General features: G+C 37.6%; 1 protein-coding gene across 1 annotated transcript; it reads right to left on the bottom strand.

Moving 5' to 3' along the window:
• Positions 1-791: 791 nt before the first annotated feature.
• On the bottom strand, positions 792-19,427 carry cercam (cerebral endothelial cell adhesion molecule). Its single transcript, XM_061734295.1, has 12 exons — positions 19,134-19,427; positions 15,011-15,121; positions 13,108-13,225; positions 12,733-12,867; positions 12,455-12,659; positions 11,418-11,537; positions 11,176-11,252; positions 10,785-10,891; positions 10,330-10,462; positions 8,866-8,993; positions 8,266-8,469; positions 792-1,338 (listed from the first exon to the last, which is right to left on the bottom strand). The coding sequence occupies exons 1-12, from the start codon at positions 19,334-19,336 to the stop codon at positions 1,104-1,106; spliced, it is 1,776 nt and encodes a 591-aa protein (XP_061590279.1). The 5' UTR covers positions 19,337-19,427; the 3' UTR covers positions 792-1,103.
• Between the last annotated feature and the right edge of the window lie 1,900 nt (positions 19,428-21,327).

Here is a 21,327-nt window from a genome sequence, read left to right as displayed (position 1 = left end):
CTCTGTGATGCAAACAAAAAATGTGTTCAATCAATTAGCAGAACTAAAACACCTAAACCAACCACTGCACATTTATACAGATTAGGCCGTTTTTCCACCAGTGTTGACCTAATAAAAGGTTCAACTTTGTAAAAATGATGCTTTATCTACATGTGTTATCTACATTTTCATTTATAACTACGTAACCATAAATATATTTAATAGGGAACTCTCTCTTTAGGAGGTCAAATTACATGATCTTTCAATCAACATTAGGAACTTAACATTTTGTGGTCTGTAAATATTTAAAAAGGTTTAATATTACCGACCAAAAACAAAACGTGTCAATCTGGGGATCATATTAAGGGACAACAGGGCTCAATTTTCATGGATAAATGCAAAATGTAGAGTTTTAAGACACACATTTAAAAAAGTAGATTGTCCTTATGCTAACATTCAGTGTGTTTGAGTCTCAAGAAAATACTTGTAAGGAAACATTAGTTATGGTCGGTGTAGCTTGATGGTAGATACAGCTGTATCGCGAAACAGTCTCAGTGCAAGACATGCACAAGCAGAGAAATGGAAACACAAACGCATATAATAACAAGAAAAAGAAAAGACTAAACAACAGCGTAACTGCTGGAACCTCTTCGTCTGACTGAGAGATGAAATAATATTCCCTGGAAAACCCACTAAGAGTTTTTAAGTCCTGCGAGCATAAAAACATGCTGGTATAAAAAAAAAAACATGAAACCAAAAGTTAGTTTGATGTCACTCCCGTAAATTATAAAAACCTTGTGCCACTCAAGTGCTTATTTTTTATTTTTTTTAGCAAGTTAGAAACATTCAAAACATGGATTGTCGAAGTAAAATATCTTGTGCAATTAAATGCATTTGATATGCTCGGACATTTGTACAAGTCTGCCTTTGTTGCTTTCCCCTTTAGGAAACAATAATCACGTACCTTGAATGATCGTTTTATTAATTTACTATGAAGAACTCAACGTCCACTTTAAAACACTGAGCCTATTCACGTCGTAGAGAAGGGAAAACAAAGAAGTCGGCATCAGTGTCTTTTTTCTCCTTTGGATCTGCAGCTTCTCCACACCTCCACCTGCAGTCAACTAGAGTTCATCCCTGTAAGCAGCCGACAGCATCTCGGGAGCCGCCGCGTTCCCTTTCAGGGTCTTGTGAGAGCCCCTCCAATCAGTCCTTACCGCGTCATCGTCCCACAGAGTGGAAGTCTCGGTGTCGCTCACCCACTGGGGATCCCCCGCGTATTGACATGGCTCTACCAGGAGGGGGCGCACACTGAAGGCTTGTAAATTTCTGTTGAGGAAATGGGACTTATAGTCCTCGCTGTGGAGGAGAGTGGGGACAGAGATGAAATCATCAGTATCCGTGATACTCTGAAATATTTGGAATGTAGTAATCTAAACAGAAGATGGAGCCAGAGTTCTGATTTCAAAGACATGTTGTGGGCAATGCTGTTCCTCAAGGGCCGGTGTCCTGCATGATTTAGATGTTTCCCTACTTTAACACACCTGATTCTAATTAATCATCGTCATCAGAGACCTGTCAAAGCTTTGCTTTTAGTGATACTTTTATTTCTTGGTTACAGACTATGCATGGAATCTCAAAAGCATAAGTCAGAGCTAATGGAACACTATCAAGCTCCTTTGAAATTACGAGACAGGGAGACCCTCTCTCACCACTCATTTTTGTCTTGTGTATTGAACCACTAGCTGTTAGTATCAGGAGGAATGAGGAAATACAAGGGGTAGAAATTGCAGGTACACACCATAAATTAGCATTGTATGCTGACGACGTCACTTTATACTTAAGTAAATTAGAAAGAACTGGGAAAATGGGAATGGGAAAAAAATCGGGGATAAAAAAAATATATTAAAAAAAAAACTAAATTAGAAAGAGCTCTTCCGGCTCTAATGACTAATATTAAGGATTATAGTACAGTATCTGGGTATAAATTGAATATGCAAAAATGTGAATCGATTAGCTTAGGAGAACCTATTCCTACAGAGCTAAAAAATGGATTCCCATGGAAATGGGATAGAGAGAAAATTAAATATTTAGGAATAGAAATACCTAGGAGTATAGAACAATTATATAAGTGTAACTATGATAAACTTGAAATAAGAATCAAACAGGATCTAAATAGATGGAGTTTAGTCCCTTTGTCGTTATTTGGAAAGATTGATACTATCAGGATGAATATACTTCCTAGACTTTTATTCCTATTTAAGACATTACCCCTATATGTTAGTCCAGTTACGTTTAGATGTTGGGATCGAATGTTAATTACATTTATATGGAACAGTAAAAAGCCGAGGGTTAAAATGAAAACACTTAAATTGGCCAAAAGATTTGGGGGGCTGGCTCTCCCAAATTTGCAGAATTATTTTTATGCAGCCCAAATACAGGCATTACAAACATTACTAAATGATGATATAAAGGCAAAATGGAGGTCTATAGAACTGTTCCAAAGCAGAGAGATGGGGAAACTTCTGCCATTCTTAGCAAAAACAAGCAAACAAAAAATAGACAATAAATAGTTTCAAAATACACTTACTGCCTGGAATAAAGTAATGAGGGATCTAAAGATCCAAAATAAACTGTTAGTATTGAGAGAAATAAGTAAAGATCCTGACTTTAGACCAAACAAGGAAGTGGGTATATTTAAAATTTGGAGCAAAAAAGGATTGAGTATATTCTGACAGTGCATAGATAAAAAAGTTATTGTGGAATTTACATTATTACAACAAGAACATGGTCTGCCATCCTCTCATTTCTTCGGTTACTTACAAATTAGAAGTTATCTGGAAAACAGTGACATACAGAAGAAAACAATTAGAGACTTTCATCCTTTGATTCGATTTTTAGTCAAGAATTATAAGTGTGTGAATGTTAAACATCATATCTCTGTACTATATAATATCTTAGAAAGTGATGACGAACCAGAAGAACTGAGACAAAAAATAAGATGGCAAGAAGAACTGGATCTTATTCTATCTAAACCCGATTGGGAAGATATAAGCTTATCCTCAAATAAAACAACTGCATCTCTGTTTTGGCGAGAATATGCACGGAAGATTCAGATGAGATATTTTCTAACACCTGTCCACCAAGCTAAATTCCAGCAATCAGCAACATCAAAATGTTGGCGGGATTGTGGTGAAAACCATGCTGATTACAGTCACATCTTCTGGTCCTGTCCTATTTTGAAAACGTATTGGTCAAGTAATTGTAAAGAAATCTGTTGTATTTTGAAATTGGACTTAAATATCGATTATGAATTTGCTTTGTTAGGGAAAATGCCAAAAGAGATAGTTAAAACTGAGGATAAGTACCTTATAAGAATTTTAAGAATAACAGCTCTTAAACTCATAACAAAAAACTGGCTTCAGAAATTAAGTCCGGTTTTAGAGAAATGGCGAGACTTAATGGAACAAGTAAAAGAAATGGAGTAATTAACGTATAAAATCAGAGGAAATCTTCGAATGAGACACATGCTGTGGGCTAAATGGGAGAGCTATATGAAAAATGGGGGTGAAATGCTAAGATAGTATAAGACATGAAGAGATCTAAATGCAGCTAACAGCTTAGTACTCTTAATAATGAGGCGGTCAATGGATTATTTGACGGATAGATATATGGACGAGTCAACAACTGAATGGGGAGGACTTAACGTTTTTTGTTTGTTTATCTTTTTTTTGGGTTTTTTTTCTTTTTACTTATTATCTTTGGAGGTATTGTCATGTACTTGCTTTTCTACTTGCTCTCATGGTGTGTCTCTCTCCCTCCAGTTGTATTGTGTTTATGAAATAAGAATGGAAATGAGGATTTGTGACAATATGAATTTTAGTGTATACATAAACAATAGTGAAGTTTAAGGGATGTATAGGGGAGGGAGGTAACAGGGAGGTTAGAAGGTATTTAAAGGCATGTTATGCCTCTTTTTGTTTTGCTCTTGTTTGCTGTTGTTGTTTAGATATATCCTTTTAACATTTTTTTCCTTTTTGTGATATGTTGAGGTTAGTCTCTGTCTTATGTCTATATGTATTTTAGTTGTTTTTTTGTTATTGTTATATTGAACGTCACTATGGTGTGGCACATTATAGAAAAGTATAAAGTCATCAGCTTGTCATCAAGGTCTGCACAATTCTGTTAACGACACAGACTCTTGTATCATGGTACAATGAAGCAGGGAAACATCTAAAACCTGCAGGACACCAGCCCTGGAGGACCAGGATTGCCCATCCCTGATGTAGATGATGGAATGAGCAATGTGTGGGGCCTAGTCGACGTGAATCTTAGCAGGACAGTCGAGCATATCAAATTGAAAACACAAGGGTGAGAGAGAAAGCTGGAGAACAGAGGAAGGAAGTGGGTTGGCTACAAGCCAGTTTTCCCACACATATGGTGGAGCACAAACACTCCTAAGCCCTCTGGTTCGCAGATCCTTCTGCTTAAAATGCATTTTAATTCTGGTAGTTAGTGTCTGATGATTTGAACAGTTGGCTGGTTGGGGTTAATATAAATATTTGGGTTAGAAATGACATCAGAGTCTCGTGTGGCCATATGCCGGTGCTAATATTCAATAAATCTCTGTTGTTATAAAGATGTTGCAACTCCTGCATGTCGCAGGTTTTAATGACATACCACAAACAGACAAAATAACCACAAACTACAGACAAGCGTCTTGCGCTGGGTTTGGGAATTTCAAGAGATAAAAGAAACTTTGACAGTTTTATGGATGTCAAAAAGAGAATTCTGTTACTGTTTTGAGAAGGCTTTGGTATGTTTGCAAAAACAAAAAGCCAAAAGATTAGTGTAGGGCTGTTCGATTAATCGATTTTAAATCGTAATCGCGATTATGTAATAAGAACGATGTTAAAACGTGAAAATCATAAAATCGATTTTTCACTTTTTTTTTACCTTGTCTGCACACATATTAATGATTGATACCATATTAATGATTGATGGAAATACCTCTCAATACCTGCGACAAGTGCCCCATGGGAGAGGCTCTTTAGTGTAGGAGGGGGCGTTGTAACATGCCACCGGGTAGACCGGCTCGTGTTCCAGCAAAAAACTTGCAAATGTGAATAGCAAATGTAATGACTGACATTAGACATCTCTACCTCCTTCATGGGTTGCATTATTATTTAGCATGCAAAGACCCAGTTTAGTTTAATTAGAAAATGTCTTGTTTTATTTAATTGGAAATATAACTTACTGTATGTTTGCAAGTGCTGATTTGCTGATTTTTTTTTTCCAGAGATAAAACTTTATATTTTATTATATTTTTTCAAACTTTTTTTCAACTTATTTTACAGAGTTTTGCACTTTATTCATTCATTTTTGGTTTAATAAGAGCAAAGTTTGCACTTAAAGCCCAATGGGGCAAATGTTCAATAAAAAAACTGCATATTTGAAATCATTTCTTTGCCTTTTGTCAATTCACAAAATAATCGTAATCGAAAATCGGATTTTGAGAGAAAAAAATCGAGATTTTATTTTTGGGCAAAATCGAACAGCCCTAGATTAGTGTTATACTAGAAGCTGTGTGTTGTAAAATACTCTGAACTAGATTGACAATGCAAAGCTGCAGATTTACCAAATTCCCCATTGCACCTTGTTGAAGGCACAGCTGAAGCCAGTGAGTACATTATTAGCTTTGAACATATCTGGTCAAAACATAAAATTACATTTCTCAGTGAATGAAAACAAATGTATTTACATAGTTTTCCTTTAAGATAAGGAGGACTGAGATGACCCAGGTTCAAGCCGTGTAATGGCAACCAAGATCAACCACCTTGGGCCCTTAACCCTAATTGCTCCGCGGGTGAATGGTGGGTTTGTTCTCTCAGATTTAAGTCGCTTTGGATAAAAGCATCTGTTAAATGACAGTAGTAGTAACTGCATGTACCAAGATTAATGTCCATCCAGCTAATTGCTGTCAAGACATTTCACCTCCACCAGTGACACAAGATGCACTTTAGATCACTTTCTTTCCAAACTGACTGGATACAAAAGTCCTCCAACTAGACACTAGACACATAATAAGAACCAAAGAACCCATCACACACTGAGACTCTGACATCAGCAGCCAGTGGTGATGTGACTGTGGTGGTTAAAAAAGTCAGATTGCAGCCAAAAAGTTAAACTTTGAGTCCAAGTAAAGTTTTCACCTCCATAGAGGAGTTCCAGAGGTGTCATGTTCACTACAACTGTACGTGAGGAGTAGCAGTGGACATGAAGCCTGCAGCCACCGCCAGCAGAGACGTAGTAAAAGGCATCAACATAGACATAGTTGTCCTTGTTTGAGCTACTAATGTGTAAAACATGGTCTAGATTACCCATATACCCAACTTCTAGGCAGAAGTTACGTTATTTATTATTACGTTATTTGTTGAGATCATCAATCCATCCATTATCTATACCCGTTTTATCCTTTGCAGGGTCACGGGGGTCTGCTGGAGTCTATCCCAGCTCATTTCAGGTGAGAGGCAGGGGTTACACCCTGGACATCGCAGGGACACATAGATACACACAATCCATGCACACTCACACCTGCGGGCAATTTAGAATCACCAATTAACCTACTATGCATGTAGGAAGCCGGAGTACCTGGAGGGAACCCACGCAAGCACGGGGAGAACATGCAAACTCCACATAGAAAGACCCTGCTGGGCCTGGGAGTCGAACCGGGAACCTTCTTGCTGTGAGGCAACAGTGCTAACCACTAAGCCACCGTGCTGCCCTTGTCGAGATCATTCCAACTATATTTGCATCTACAAAGTAAGACAGCAAACATGTTTGAACACGTGCAAAGAAATGTAATCTTTTGTAGAAACTCCCCTAAAAAAAGCCTTCAGGCAGTTCGGGTCTTGCTGTCACACTGTGCTTGGAAAAGTTGCAGCCCCCCAATCCTTTATATCTTAAAAACCAACCTGTCCCATGGAGAAATACTGCCAATAAGCCTGCACATCAGGAAGGGGAAAATGTTCATGTAAAGATCTATTTTGAAACTCCTAATTCAGTTGGACAAGAACTCCATGTGAGTAACCTCTTTTCAGGGAAAAATCACAGACCTAAAACCAAAGTCTACTGTAGCCCTTTAATCTACAGGATCCACACAAAACTAGGTTAAACACAAAGTATATACTTAGGTTTATGCATGAATGAATACTTTTGGCAATTATGAGGTTTGCTTTTGTCTTTAAACGTCCTCCAGTGGAGATAAATTATAGACTACTGGTGTTATTTTAGAAGTTGCTGAATCTGGACAGATTTGTTATGAAAGAACAAAAAGGTCCATAGCTATATAGTGTTTTTTAATCTTGGACTTTATATATGAATCCACTACAGTAAGCAGCACTTTGTATCTACAGTGACAAAGACATGAGACCACCGGGGGTAATACTGGAAACTTCAACATGTCGGAGGAATCCGAAATCAAACCAATCCCATCCACCACAGAAACTGTAGTATTATTATTAGGGCTGGGCGATATATCGAGATTTTAATATATATCGATATATTTTCAAACACGATATGGTACGAGACAATATCGTTTATATCGATTTAAAAAAAAAAAAAAAAAAAAATCTTTTTTTACATTTTTTTTTTTTTTTTAACTTTTTTTTTTAATGATTTTGATATAGCTTATTTTGTGACAAATTGACTTGAATGTTTTATTTGAGATTTGCACAAATGTTTTGTTATTTGCACAACTGTCAACCTCAGTGGAAAAGTCTGCCTGTTACTGTCTACATTGTATTAATTGCACAGTGTATTTTAACTTAATTGTTATGCAGGAAAGGGATATTTGTTTTATTTTATTCAAGAAGCATTTTTATTCTATATATGCAAGCAGTTTATTTTTATTTCATTTGTTTTATACATTTTGATATTGTGCAGACCTCTGTTAATAAAGGAACCTGTGTGACATTTGGCACGAGGCTTTGTATTAAAACTGACTGTTTTTTTAAGGGTTTGCCTCAGAAAAAAATGAAGCTAACAGAGATGCTATGCTATAATGCTTTGGGGGAAACCCCAATTAAGGCACAGAAAAAATATCGAGATATATATCGAGTGTCGCCATTTAGCTAGAAAATATCGAGATATGACTTTTGGTCCATATCGCCCAGCCCTAATTATTATTAAGTATTATTTAGATCCCAAAAAAATAATATGATTAAAAGAAGGAAAGGAGAATCTTGCAGGTTGTGGATGAGAGCATGTTCCTTTCGAGATACATACTTGGGATGTTTGTCGTACATGATCGGCAGGAATTCATCAACGGGCAGCATTTTGGAGACCGGCTCCGCATTGAGCAGTTTTTGGGCTCCCTGCTGAGAGATGGCGTACGACAGAGTCCAGTACGAGTAGTCGGTCACCACCAGGTTACGGACGTCCTCCACCGGCTCTTCATTTCCAGGGTTCACCTGCTTCCTGCCCAAGTATCTGTGGCAAGGACCAGCCGTGTGAAAAACTCAGTGGGATTGAAAAAATAAAAAGGAAGGAAGACATCCTGTCCAAGACACAATTACCGAAATATGTTTTGTTGCTTCTTACATTGTTGTTCCACGACTGTTCTCTACATGTGTCTCACCAATCCACAGTGCACAGAATCCGTCTGCTGAGGAATAGTTTCAAAACCCTTTGACTATGTGGCCAGAGTTTTGTCTAATCCTTTTGGTATGATCTAAATAAAAAACATGTGTGTCTGTGTTGCTCTAAAATCTAACTCAATACATATGTATAACTGCGCACACTGAGACCAACTTAACCAGACATCTCCCGTACCTGCATAATGACCTCAAAATGACCTCTAAAGCACATGAAGGAAAAACGTCTCACATGATGTCCCAGTCCAACTCCACCTGCTCCACCTCCTCCATCAGCCTGAGCACTCGTCGCTTAAAGTTGGCCTGGAAACGAATATCGTCCTCGAAAATCAGGGCCTTATCCATCTGCATATCCACAATCTAAGGACAAGGAAAAAAAGTTGACATATATTACAAACCTGGCTCATTATAAAATCCGTGCCTCCAGCTCCATAATCTCCTTGGATCCGTCTGAAATGCAAAAACCAAACTTCTTGGGAGTTTCAGTGACACAGAAATGCAGCATTAACTCTCACGGCCAGCAGGGGGCGAATGTCATCACTGCTAACGATCCAAAAAGAAGTGTCATCATATTCAAGTAAATAAGAAAATTATTATTTTCATTTTATTCTTTATTTCATTCAAAAAACAAAACAATTTAATACAAACACAAATACAAATGTTCCTAACTTATGAATGAAAAGGGAGCAGAAAGAAGAAGAATCTTATCTGATCTGCCCCTTTCACAAATAACATAAATTAATAATAATAAAAAAAAATAAAATAAAAAATAAAAAAAACAACTAAGTGAATAAAAACAACTAAAATAAAATTAAAATAACATTAAATAAAATTACCACCGCCTACGGGTATGTCAATCAAACTCAACATTTTTCATTATATTTCCTTAACATACAGGTTTTAATTGTTCTTTTAAATGTAATGTTTGATTTGGATTCTTTGTTTTCTTTGTTCAGATTGTTCCATAAATTGATTCCTTTCACAGAAACACAACGTTCCATCAATTTTGTCCTGAATCTTGGTTTTATAAAAATCTCTGTTCCTTTTAAGTTATACTTGCTTTTTCTTTTTTTCAAATCTTTTCTGAATGTTGATTGGTAAAGTTTTTTTATGAGCTTTAAACATTGCAGAATACTATGGTCTACTAGTTCATGAAATTTCAACAAATTTAACTGAAGGAATAATGGATTTGTTGGATCTCTATATCGTTTTCTACTAATTATCCTTATGGCTCTTTTTTGCAGAATGAAAATTGATTGAATATATGTTTTACAGGCATTTCCCCAAACTTCAACACAGTAGGTCAGATATGGAACAATCAGAGTGTTATATAAAATGTACAATTTTTGTGTGTTAGCTTAATTTGTTTGGAGTCAGCAAACATTTTTAGCACTATCCTCTACAGTTTTATCATCTTCTTCAGTTCAACAAAACACTCATATATAGTAGAAAGAGTATAAAGTAGAAAAAGGAGAATACGATGAAAACTGTCAAAAACACCTCATTCTAAAACCACTACATAATATTCCAAGGTCATCAATATTTTAGTACAAGTGGATTATCTTTATATTTAAGTCTATTTATATTGTAATAGTATTTCCCACAAAGACCAACCAGTAATGCCATCAATATATGCTTCTTTTGGGTGTAGGAGAGCCCACTGTATGCATACTCATGTGCACATGTACCCACTCACCTCCTTCCAGATGTAGAAGTGGCTGAGGAAACAGCCCACCTCTCCTTTGGTCAGGGTGCGTCCAGAGAACGGGTCATAGTAGCCCGGCAGCAGGTCCACGCCCAAGATCTTAATGTCACTGCTGTTCAACGCGCTGGAACCAGACACACAACTACAGGTTACACCTGGAGAAATGACTGGAACTCGTACAACACCAAAACCAACAAATCTAGTCACATGAATTACTGATTACATTGTAAATTAATCAGAAACTGATTTAAAAAAAAAAAAAAATGGAGCCTGAACCAGCACAAAATTGTGTATCATGTGGTGAATCATTACATCTATTATTATAGAAATATTTGATCTACTGTTTACTCTATCTGTAGTTTTCGATTGTTTTTCCCCTTCTCATCCCCCCCTAAAAAGTTTAAAGTGCTCTTTCCAAGCAAGTGTGAGGAGGGTGTGCTGCTCACTTTCCATCCACAGCATCTACCACCTTGACGTCAATCTCCAGCTCGTTCAGGGAAAACAACATCCTATCTCTGCGGTCCTGCCGGCGTCGCAGATTGATCAGATATATCTGAAGGCAGAAAGATGCGCTGCATGGTCGTGACTGTTGTGCATGTCATTATCAAGGGAATTCTTGTCTGTAAAACCCTGACGTACACTTGGTCCGGATGATCCAGCATTAAAATTCATTTATTTTATGCTCTCATTATTACTAACCATTTAAGTGACAATGCAAGAAAAGAAAATGGTGAATGAAAAATACTTGTTTTCATCTGTCTAGTATAGAACAGTATTATAATCTATCTGAAAAGGCCAAAAACACCTAAACCAGGAAAACCATGCAGATACGCTTACCTCATCAAATCCCATGAGATCTCTCTGTTTTTGAAACATGTGAACAAATGAAGAGGGACGCATGGGGGGACCATCAACTGTATGACAAAAACAAGACAAGACTTAGTAGACCACCACACAGCATGAACTAGTGTTTATTGATCAGTGAAAGCTTTAAGAAATCTATGCTGCTTGCTGCTTTTTTTCTCTCCAGTTTTAATCGTTAATATAAATCACAACACAGTGAAAAAGTGTGTTCTTACTCATGGAGTCGAGATGCACATGGACAAAATTGAGGCGATCGTCCTCCAGAGTGTGGTGGGGTTTAGCTGGAACGTTTAAGTACCCGTAGCGCTCCTTGTTGCACAAGTACATCTGAATTGCTGAGAAAAAAACAAGGATCTGTCAATCAACTCAGTTCAATTCAACATCCGTACCGTTGACTAGCATCAGTACTGAATTGAACAAGAGCATGAAATAATGCAATAGAGTAAAATCCTTTTTCCTTGGACACTGACACAATTTTAGCTGCTTAGTAAAACATTAGGGGCATTTAAATAATGAATATGGCTTAAAGACTAAGTTTTAACATGAAGGCATTCATGTTGCAGGAAAGCTTTATATAATATATAATAGCGAAAATGACTATGCAGAGGATGTTCAGCGTTAGCCATTATATTTTTCAAGTTTATGCAGCATTCCTCCTTGCCCAATCATTCCCAGAGCTGTCCTGGACTCAGAGCCAGTGTTCTTGATCGGTTCGTTCACTTTCTTTTAGTCAATGCTTCTGATGCTGCTACCCCGACTGATGAGTGCAGATAAAAATCAATTTTCCACCACAGACTTAGAGAAGGTATGCAAAAGCCCCTAAGTTTGTAAGTTGTTTCTTGTGATGTCTAATTTGGTATTTTTTCTCTTGAGGCTTGTAGTGAACCATATCTCTTGTGAAGTTTTCGTTTTATGGTCACCAATAATAGCTCGACCTTCTGTGTTTTCCTCACCTAGCTGGATGTTCTGGGGGAAAAGAGATTGGAATCTTCCACCAAAGGGAAAACATTTACGTAAGCTGTCGTAACTTTAAGTCCTTTAACAGGTTGTTTTTTTTTTCATATCGAAGAGCTCAACTTTGAATGAGAATCAGCAATCGCCCACATGTTAAGAATATATACATTATAGAACTGTAACTTTAATATGCTTCGGTTAACAGCTAAAAGAAAAAAAAGAATTGTGTCAGCATCCAAGTGTTTCACGTAGCAGGTGGTTTGTGTGGACCTAAAGGCAAAACATGAAGCAGACGAACCTGCAGAGCGGCATGAGAAGGCAAAAACGATGATATCATCGTAGGGCCATGAGTAGTCTTTATGAGGAGGGTAGAAAGCCAGTTTCTTCATCCCTTCCTTCCTCAAATCCAGCAGCAGCGTGCTGTGGACCATAGGCACGGGGAAGCAGCCCAGTCTCTGACGGTGGCGGGTCGGGAAGTACTCTGCTGTTCGACGGTAATATCCCTGAAAATGTGCACAAATGTCTTACATAACGAGAGCATTTTGCAGCAGAAACTGAGCGATGTGAAGTTCTCACCTGTGGGGTGATGCCACACCAGAAGTTGGAGTATGCTCCCTGCGAGTCTAACATGGGGGCGATGACTGACTTGTTCTCCGCGATCAATAGGTTGAGGGTTTCTGGGTTGGTGAGGATGTTGTCCGTATCGGCATACTGAAACAGAGAAGGAAAAAAGAACGTGGAAGAAAATGACTGTGTCCCTTTAGTGTCATAAAACAGCTGCCACATTTCTCTTGCATGAAATAATTCAGTAATCCTCTGCAGATGCAAAGAAAAGCGCATGCCATCAGCTAAATCGAAAAAAAGACCATCTTCAAAGAAAGCATGGTATTAACCATTAATATATATGCAGACAAGGGGGAAAAAAGAAAAAAAGATGGTCTTAAAATGTACCAGGATGTAATCAGCCCAGTGTTTCTTGGCGAAGTTGAGTGCTGCTTGCTTCAGCTTCATCACATACTCGTATCTGCTGTTGGGCCAATGTTTAGGACCAAACTCTCCTGCGTAGTAACTGTGACGAAGACAGAAGTCAACACAGGCTGTAAAGAAACTCAGGGGAGACACGGAGCATGGTCCAAACATGAACCACCTCTGCTTATGGTGCACATCTGGATCACTCTGTAAAACTGCAACACAGGACCCTGGATGAGACAGATGTCCTGACACAGATGTTATCTGTTGATAACTGAGTTAAGTAGAATAATCTTAGTAACTAGATATGTTTGATACAGGAATCCATTTCATAAATAAACAAACAAAACATACTGAAAAGTCTCATCTCATTTTTTGATGGCAATTGAAAAAATAAATAATACAGGGCTTGCATGGTCGAGATGATCAAAGATGAACAATTATTATCTTGGGACATACATGACAAATACTGCATGACAATTTGAAAAAAGAATGTTTACCTTCTCAATTTCACTACAAATATATGTACTTTGTTCTCCTTCAGTTTTGAAAAGAGGCTCATTACTGTAGTTTTTAATGTAGTGACCATCAGTGTCGTCAGATAACAGGAGGTGAAGATGACACGTGACAACGGGCATGTCGATGAAAATAAGCACATGTAACTGTCAGCATGAATGAAACTGAAGATTCAGAGGAGCGGTTTATTCCTCAATTTCCTTCAAGTTAGCTGTTAAAACTGTTATATTTTATTTCCAAGATTGTGTTCTTTATCATATATGAGGTCAAAAAGGTTTGACATCCCTTAAACCACATTTTATTTATACTTTACATAGGCTCAGCCTTTACATTTGTACCCTAAGTATTTAGTATACTTTACAACATGGGACTTTTTCTTTTCTTTTTTTTCAACTTTTACTTTTACTTAAGTCAAAGAATCGGTTCAGTGTTTATATCTTCTAGTTTGTATAAATAGGTGGTAAATGTAAAACTGGAGCCTTGGATAGTTTCTGTCACAGACTAACACACAAGATAGGCCCAAAGTGTGCCAGGAAAATATCCCCCACACCATGACACCACCACCACCAGCCTGAACCGTTGACACAAGGCAAGATGGATCCATGCTTTCATGTTGTTGATGCCAAATTCTGACCCGACCATCCGAATGTCGCAGCAGAAATCAAGACTCATCAGACCAGGCAACATTTTTCCAATCTTCTGTTGTCTAGTTTTGGCGAACCTGTGCAAATTGTAGCCTCAATTTCCTGTTCTTAGCTGAGAGGAGTGGCAGCCGGTGTGGTCTTCTGCTGCTGTAGCCCATCCACCTCAAGGTTTGACGTGTTGTGCATTCAGAGATGCTCTTCTGCATGCTTTGGTTGTAATGTGTGGTTATTTGAGTTACTGTTGCCTTTCTATCAGCTCGAACCAGTCTGGCCATTCTCCTCTGACCTCTGGCATCAACAAGGCATTTGCGCCCTCAGAACTGCAGCTCACTAGATATTTCCTCTTTTTCGGACCATTCTCTGTAAACCCTAGACGTGGTTGTGCGTGAAAATCCCAGCAGATCAGCAGTTTCTGAAATATTCAGACCAGCCCGTCTGGCACCTACAACCATGCCACGTTCAAAGTCACTTAAATCACCTTTCTTCCCCATTCTGATGCTCAATTTGAACTGCAGTATATCGTCTTGACCAAGTTTACATGCCTAAATGCATTTGAGTTGCTGCCATGTGATTGGCTGATTAGAAATGTGCGTTAACGAGCAGTTGGACAGGTGTACCTACATTAATAAAGTGGCCAGTGATTGTATGCTGCATCAAGTCATAAACTATTATAAGAATCTCTGTGATGATAACAAATAATGATGCAAGTTCACTGAGACGCTTACGAGGGCTTTTCCATGGGTCTCCACTCCACTAAATGGTAAAACTTCTGCATGACAGTCAGCCACTCTTTCAGTACGGCTGTGGTGTTGTCAGAGTTGTGATCCGTGGCTGCCCTGAGGAGAACACAGAAAACAGAAACTTTAGAAGCAGTTACAACTCTTGTTTACAGTCAAGATCAAAATGATTAGCTCCCTAAACAGTTAACTTTTCCATGGAAATGGCCAGGACCAAAAGCTTTTATTTATTTTCCAGAAGAACAAAGACAAATCTCTGCAGAGCCATATTAACATATTTTACTGACATATTCAGCTGAAACAAGGAAAAAATATTATCCCATGACACAATAATTAGCCGTCTCACAATTAATAAATCAATAATGTGGCCTTTGAGACTTATAAATGCAACAATTTCTTATGCTGACTTCTAAATAAGCCCAGGTCTGGCAAACCATTCACTTCAGAAAAAAGTTCTGTCTTATGAAATGAGCCCGGTAGCCTCCCATATAAACACATTTCCACTGGTACATAATGTACCAAACCAATCACAATGGGAAAAGGGCAGGCTTGATGCTCTCATAAATAAGCTTCCAAAAGCCACTATTCACAGCAAATAAGATGGCTGCAGAATTGATTCTAACACTTTGGCTTGACAGGCCCGTCCAGGGCTTCTCGGGGCATTTCCTTCTGCCTCTATTGGTTCTGTAGGCCCAATCCAGAGGAATCAAATACATTCTTTGTTTTGAAGAGGAAAATAATTATTATGGCTGGCCAGACTATCTCCGTCGATTGTTCTATGGAAAATTGTCCCAGCTCATTTTCCCATTTTAACATCCCTCCACGGACTAACAATAGGAATGACGTCTGGGTTGGGAGGCCAATCCAGGACATTGATTTTGGTGTCTTTCAAATGGCTTTAGCCAAATACAGATGCATGTTTTGAGACATTGTCTTGTTGGAATACTCAGGGTTGATCTTGAGCATCATCCATGTTCCCAAAAAGCTTATGTTTCATCTCATAAGACAGCAGAAAAACGATAGAAAACCAAGTGTCATTTTTCAAATGTTCACTGGCAAACCTCTGCCTGTCTTCAATTTGTCTTCAAGTTCATAAGATACCAGTTTAGCAACAATCATCTGGGATATCTGGGAATCCTTATCGACATGTCACACTATTTTCCTATCCTAAAGTTCTGGAAATCTTGCACTGTCAGACACATCCAGGTTGGTTTTTAACTAACAATGTGTTCTTGTATTTTGCAATTTACTGCTGTTCTAGACCCAGTGCAACACTGCAGATGAACGTCAGCTATCTTCTGTCTGAATTCCAGGCTGACATCTGGAATTTTTGGCAGGTTGATATCACTTTTTACAACAACTGAACCAAAGACACTCTCACTCAAGCACTGGAGGGTTGAACCTCACTTAAAGGAAGGGCTTACTTAAAGGATTTGAAAGTCAACTGATTGCTCAGGTGTTGTTCAAAGGCTGTGAACACAAATCAATAAACAGCGTCCTCCCATGCATAGATTACAATTAATTTTACAAGGCAACAACTTCCTTGTTAACAAAATTAACACGTCCCCCCCAATTTCTGAAAAACATGAATTGTCCCCCCCAATAAAAATACCCTAAATTATTCAAAATTGAACAAATGTATTTTCAGACTTAAAGGTTGAATATGTAGGATATTTATTAAAAATATATTTAAAAAAAAATAATACATCCACGGTGCGTTTTGAGGTGTACAGAATCAAAGTATTGCTACTCCATAAATGTTGTTGTGTCTACTGGTCAGATTGATGATAAAAAGGGCAACATTGGTACATTTTGTTGATAATTTTCATGATTTTGTTGTCTCTTCTCTAAATGAATGATTATATAAATGAATGAATATGAATTTATTGTCAAGTTGTATTATCCATGAGTTGTCTACATACAGATAAGAAGATTTAGACAAGAAGAGTTAGCCTATTAAGATACAGGATCTCTTCTTCCAGGGAGTCCTGGAAAATGACAGATGAAAACAAACATGGACATTTATGTAAATAAATATGATGTTGGGTCAACTTGTGCTGTGTTTATTGTGCTCTTAGCAATGGGTCCTCTTTTTTTTTTTTTAGAACTGTTTACCACCATAACTGTGTTAAAACATGATCAGTTAGTTTAACAACTTGTTTGGGGCTCCATATTTCATCCATATATCAATTGATCGTGCATAAAGTAGTCCCATAGGATAAAAGGAAGATGGTGAGAAGAATTTGAGATGAGTAGACACTACATGCCCAAAACCCTTAAAATTGGGATTTACGAATATAACAGTTAAGTAAGCAGTGACACACACTGTTAGCTGTTTAGGACAAATAAACAAGAAAGGTAAGCACAATAAACGATTCCCTGTGCAGTATTCTTTACCAATCTATGGCATGGTATGAGTTGCATATTGGCAATAGTTTTTTTTCTTCTCCTCCTTCCCAAACAAGAAGACACGCCGGTCAATCAATGATGACAGCTCAGGTGATTCAGCTTAGATACAGAGTTACAGCTTAAGAAAACTCAAATATCCTATCTCAAAAAATTTGAATATTCTGGGAATCTTAATATTAAACTGTAAGCCATAATCAGCAATATTAAAATAATAAAAGGCTTGCAATATTTCAGTTGATTTGTAATAAATCCAGAATGTATTACATTTTGTTTTTTTTAATTGCATTACAGAAAATAAAGAACTTTATCACAACATTCTAATTTTCTGAGACAGTCCTGTACATTATACCTGATATTATCGGCAGATTGATTTTGTTGAGGACTTTAATGTTCTACAATGAGAATGGCTCTGAAAATGTGTAATTACCATAATAGGTTGAAATGGAAGAGGAATAGAAAATTGTCAAATGTCAAAACAGAAGTCTGACAATTCAATGAATGCTAACATGAGTTCTAGAATTCAGTTATTATACATATGTGTAGATGTTGATGCAAAGCAATGTGATATTTACACATTTTGATCACATGCCATTCATAAAGGTTCTCCCGGTATGGCCTCCCCAGTCCGGCTCTGTGTCCCATCTTGGTCTACCCCAGTAAAAATGTCCTGGATACGCCACTGGTCCCCCCCAATCCCAGAGGTAGGTAGTAACGAGTTACATTTACTCCGTTACATTTACTTGAGTCATTTTTGGGAAATTTTGTACTTTTAAGAGTAGTTTTGAATCACAATACTTTTTACTTTTACTTGAGTAGATTTGTGAAGAAGAAACTGTTACTCTTACTCCGCTACATTAGGCTACGTCGAGCTGTTACTTTTCTTTTATCCCTTTTATCTGCGTATGCGTCAATCTCATGACATCACTGAGTGATACTTTGGGAAAAATGTTTGTTTTTGCATGTTTTGTCACATTTACACAGACTCAAACACACACAGAGTTTCTATGAGTTCATGAGCTTGTTCTAGTTCTGCCTGGTTAAAAAAGAAAAGTACAAAGGCTTGAAATTTTGTGCTACTTGTGCTTAATTTATTGTTTTATTCTGTTATTCTTTTATTTTATTATTTATTAAAGTACTTTAATTTACTTTAAGATTATTTTGATTTAAGCTATTTTTTATTAATTTTAATTTATTTTATTATTTTATTGATTGAATTTGCCTGAAGATGATTATTTTGTACTTTTGTCTGTTTGAATGGTTGTGTTAAAAAAATAAATCAGTCGTTACTCAACAGTTACTCAGTACTTGAGTAGTTTTTTCAACCAGTACTTTTTTACTTTTACTCAAGTAATTATTTGGATGACTACTTTTTACTTCTACTTGAGTCATATTATTCTGAAGTAACAGTACTTTTACTTGAGTACAATTTTTGGCTCCTCTACCAGCTCTGCCCAATCCTGACATGGGATCTGCACCCCTGCCTGGTAAATGAAATCACTGCTCCCTCCAACACTTACTCTGGGTGAACTCACTGGGACACAACCATCCTCAGCAGGAAATGATTGCTGCGGAGTGAAAGGCACAAGGGGAACAGGGGAGGGGTGGGACCCTGCGCCTTTCACAAACTCATTTAAATGCCATTGACATTTTGAACGGCTGCTACAGAGGGATAAAAGAGAGAGAGTGCATGCAGGAAACCCACCACACAGAGATGCGCTCTTTGGGGTAGTTGAGTCTCTCCAGAGCTCCGAGGTAGTACGGCAGCGAGTGAGCGGCGTTTCTGGCTACGATGGCGATAACGACGGTGGGAGGCTGCATTTTCGACTCCTCCGGATACTTCTCCTCCGAAAAGTAACACACGACCTGGGAAAAGAGGGTCCCCAGGAATAAAAAGCCCAGAAACATGGTGAAGTCTGTTGTCAATGTGTCATAAGTAATCCGCTGTGTTCCTGAGCAGCACGTAGCCGCTGGACGCGTCAGCACTCCAGGAGGAAAGAAGGGCTTTCCCAAATTTTCAACCCCCTCCTACTTTCTTGTCATAAATGTCTACTAAAGATACGCAATCCCAGAACAGGAGACGGATCATAACTTCCGCTGTGAAAAGTATCACACGTCAACCAAAGATGGAGGCGTGATTTGTAATAAACATGAAAGTAACTATGTTGACACTGGGCGTAAAAGCTGTGTTTCTTGGTAGGTCGCCTACTTATGAAGATGTTACCTCTTTTGTTGAAAGTTTTAGAATTAACTTTTTTTTTTCAGTGATAAAACTAAAGAAAAACAAAATTATTGTATTTCGCTCTTTAAAAAAAACCCTAATAATAGGCTACTAATAATACTTTTTTACTACCTTTCAATACAACAAATCTTTACGTGTGGGGTTTACTGAGGCTGCAGTTTTAAAGATTCACCAGCAGGGGGAGGTTTTATCAAAGAGAAGGACCATCACTCCAGTGAAGGCAGTGGCGTCAATTCAGTGTAAGCTAAGGTATGGCAAGGTTACGAGTCACAGAATTTAACTAGAGTATCAATCAACACGTCCAGCAAGTACTCATCACAGAAGTCTATGGAGCTTATCTGTGTGGTTAAGAAAATTTGAACTTTTTCAAATGCAGTCTCGCTCACTGCAAAAACTCAAAATCTTACCAGGAATATTTGTCTTATTTCTAGTTAAAATGTCTAATTTTAAGTCAAAAAATCTCATTACACTTAAAACAAGAGTCATCACCAGAAAAATAACTTGTTATTTGACCATGTTCACCTGTTTCAAGTACATTTTCACTTGAAATAAGTAGAAAAATCTGGCAGTGGGACAAGATTTATCTTCTCATTACAAGCAAAAAAATGTTGTTCCACTGGCAGATTTTTCCACTTATTTTAAGTGAAAATCTACTTGAAACAGGTGAAAATGGTCAAATAAGTTATTTTTCTGGTGATGACACTTGTTTTAAATGTAATGACATTTTTTTTGACTAAAAATTAGACATTTTAACTAGAAATAAGACAAATATTCTTAAGATTTTGAGTTTTTGCAGTGTATAATAACTAGTGAAATCGATCATGGTGTTCTGATTTGCATTTGTAGTTATTCTATGTGTATTAAGTAATAGAATAATAGGTGTGGCGGCTGCCATACCTTGCCATACCCAATTGACGCCCCTGAGTGAAGGTGGAGCTGAGAGCAGCTTCAACCTTTGACTTCACTACATAATATTACACATTTTTTATCAATGCACTAATTACAATGATGAGTTTGTTTATACTCTACCTGAATATATTCCTACTACTACATTTCCAGGGAATATGCAACATTGCAATCAGCCTAAATTTTATTATAAAATTATTATAAATATTTTTACTTTTGCAGGCCTCTCAACCCCCTAACATGGCAACAGAAATCTCCCTACAAGTGGCAGTCTCCCCCAGTAGCGAGCCCTATAAACACTGCTTTAAGAAAGCCTCAAATTATATGACAATGAGCCTGGGATGATTGCTCTGCCTCCAAACTCTTCAATTCAATTCAGTTCAATTTTATTCATATAGCTCTATTACAATACAAATTGTCTCTAAGCACTTTCCAGAAACCCAGGGCATGACCCCCAAACAATTATTACATAAACAATGCATGTAAGCATGTAGGCATGTAAAACCTCCAGGAGAAAAGCCAAACAGTGGTAAGGAAAAAAACAGTCTTAAGACACCACTCTGATGGTATCTGATGGGATGTGGGGGATGCAAACCCAATACCCTACCGTATACATTTTACTTCCCTGCATTTGTTGTAACAGACCGCAAAGTATATATGCAATATTACTATTACTTGCAATACTTTGATAATGTAATACAATCAAAATAACTACATACATTTCTAATGAAAACGTATGTAAAAGGCTTGG

This window comes from Cololabis saira, chromosome 11 (genome assembly GCF_033807715.1).
Source record: "Cololabis saira isolate AMF1-May2022 chromosome 11, fColSai1.1, whole genome shotgun sequence".
NCBI lineage: Eukaryota > Metazoa > Chordata > Actinopteri > Beloniformes > Belonidae > Cololabis > Cololabis saira.
Note: the sequence above shows the minus strand (reverse complement) of the source record. Positions and strands in the feature narration are given on the sequence as shown.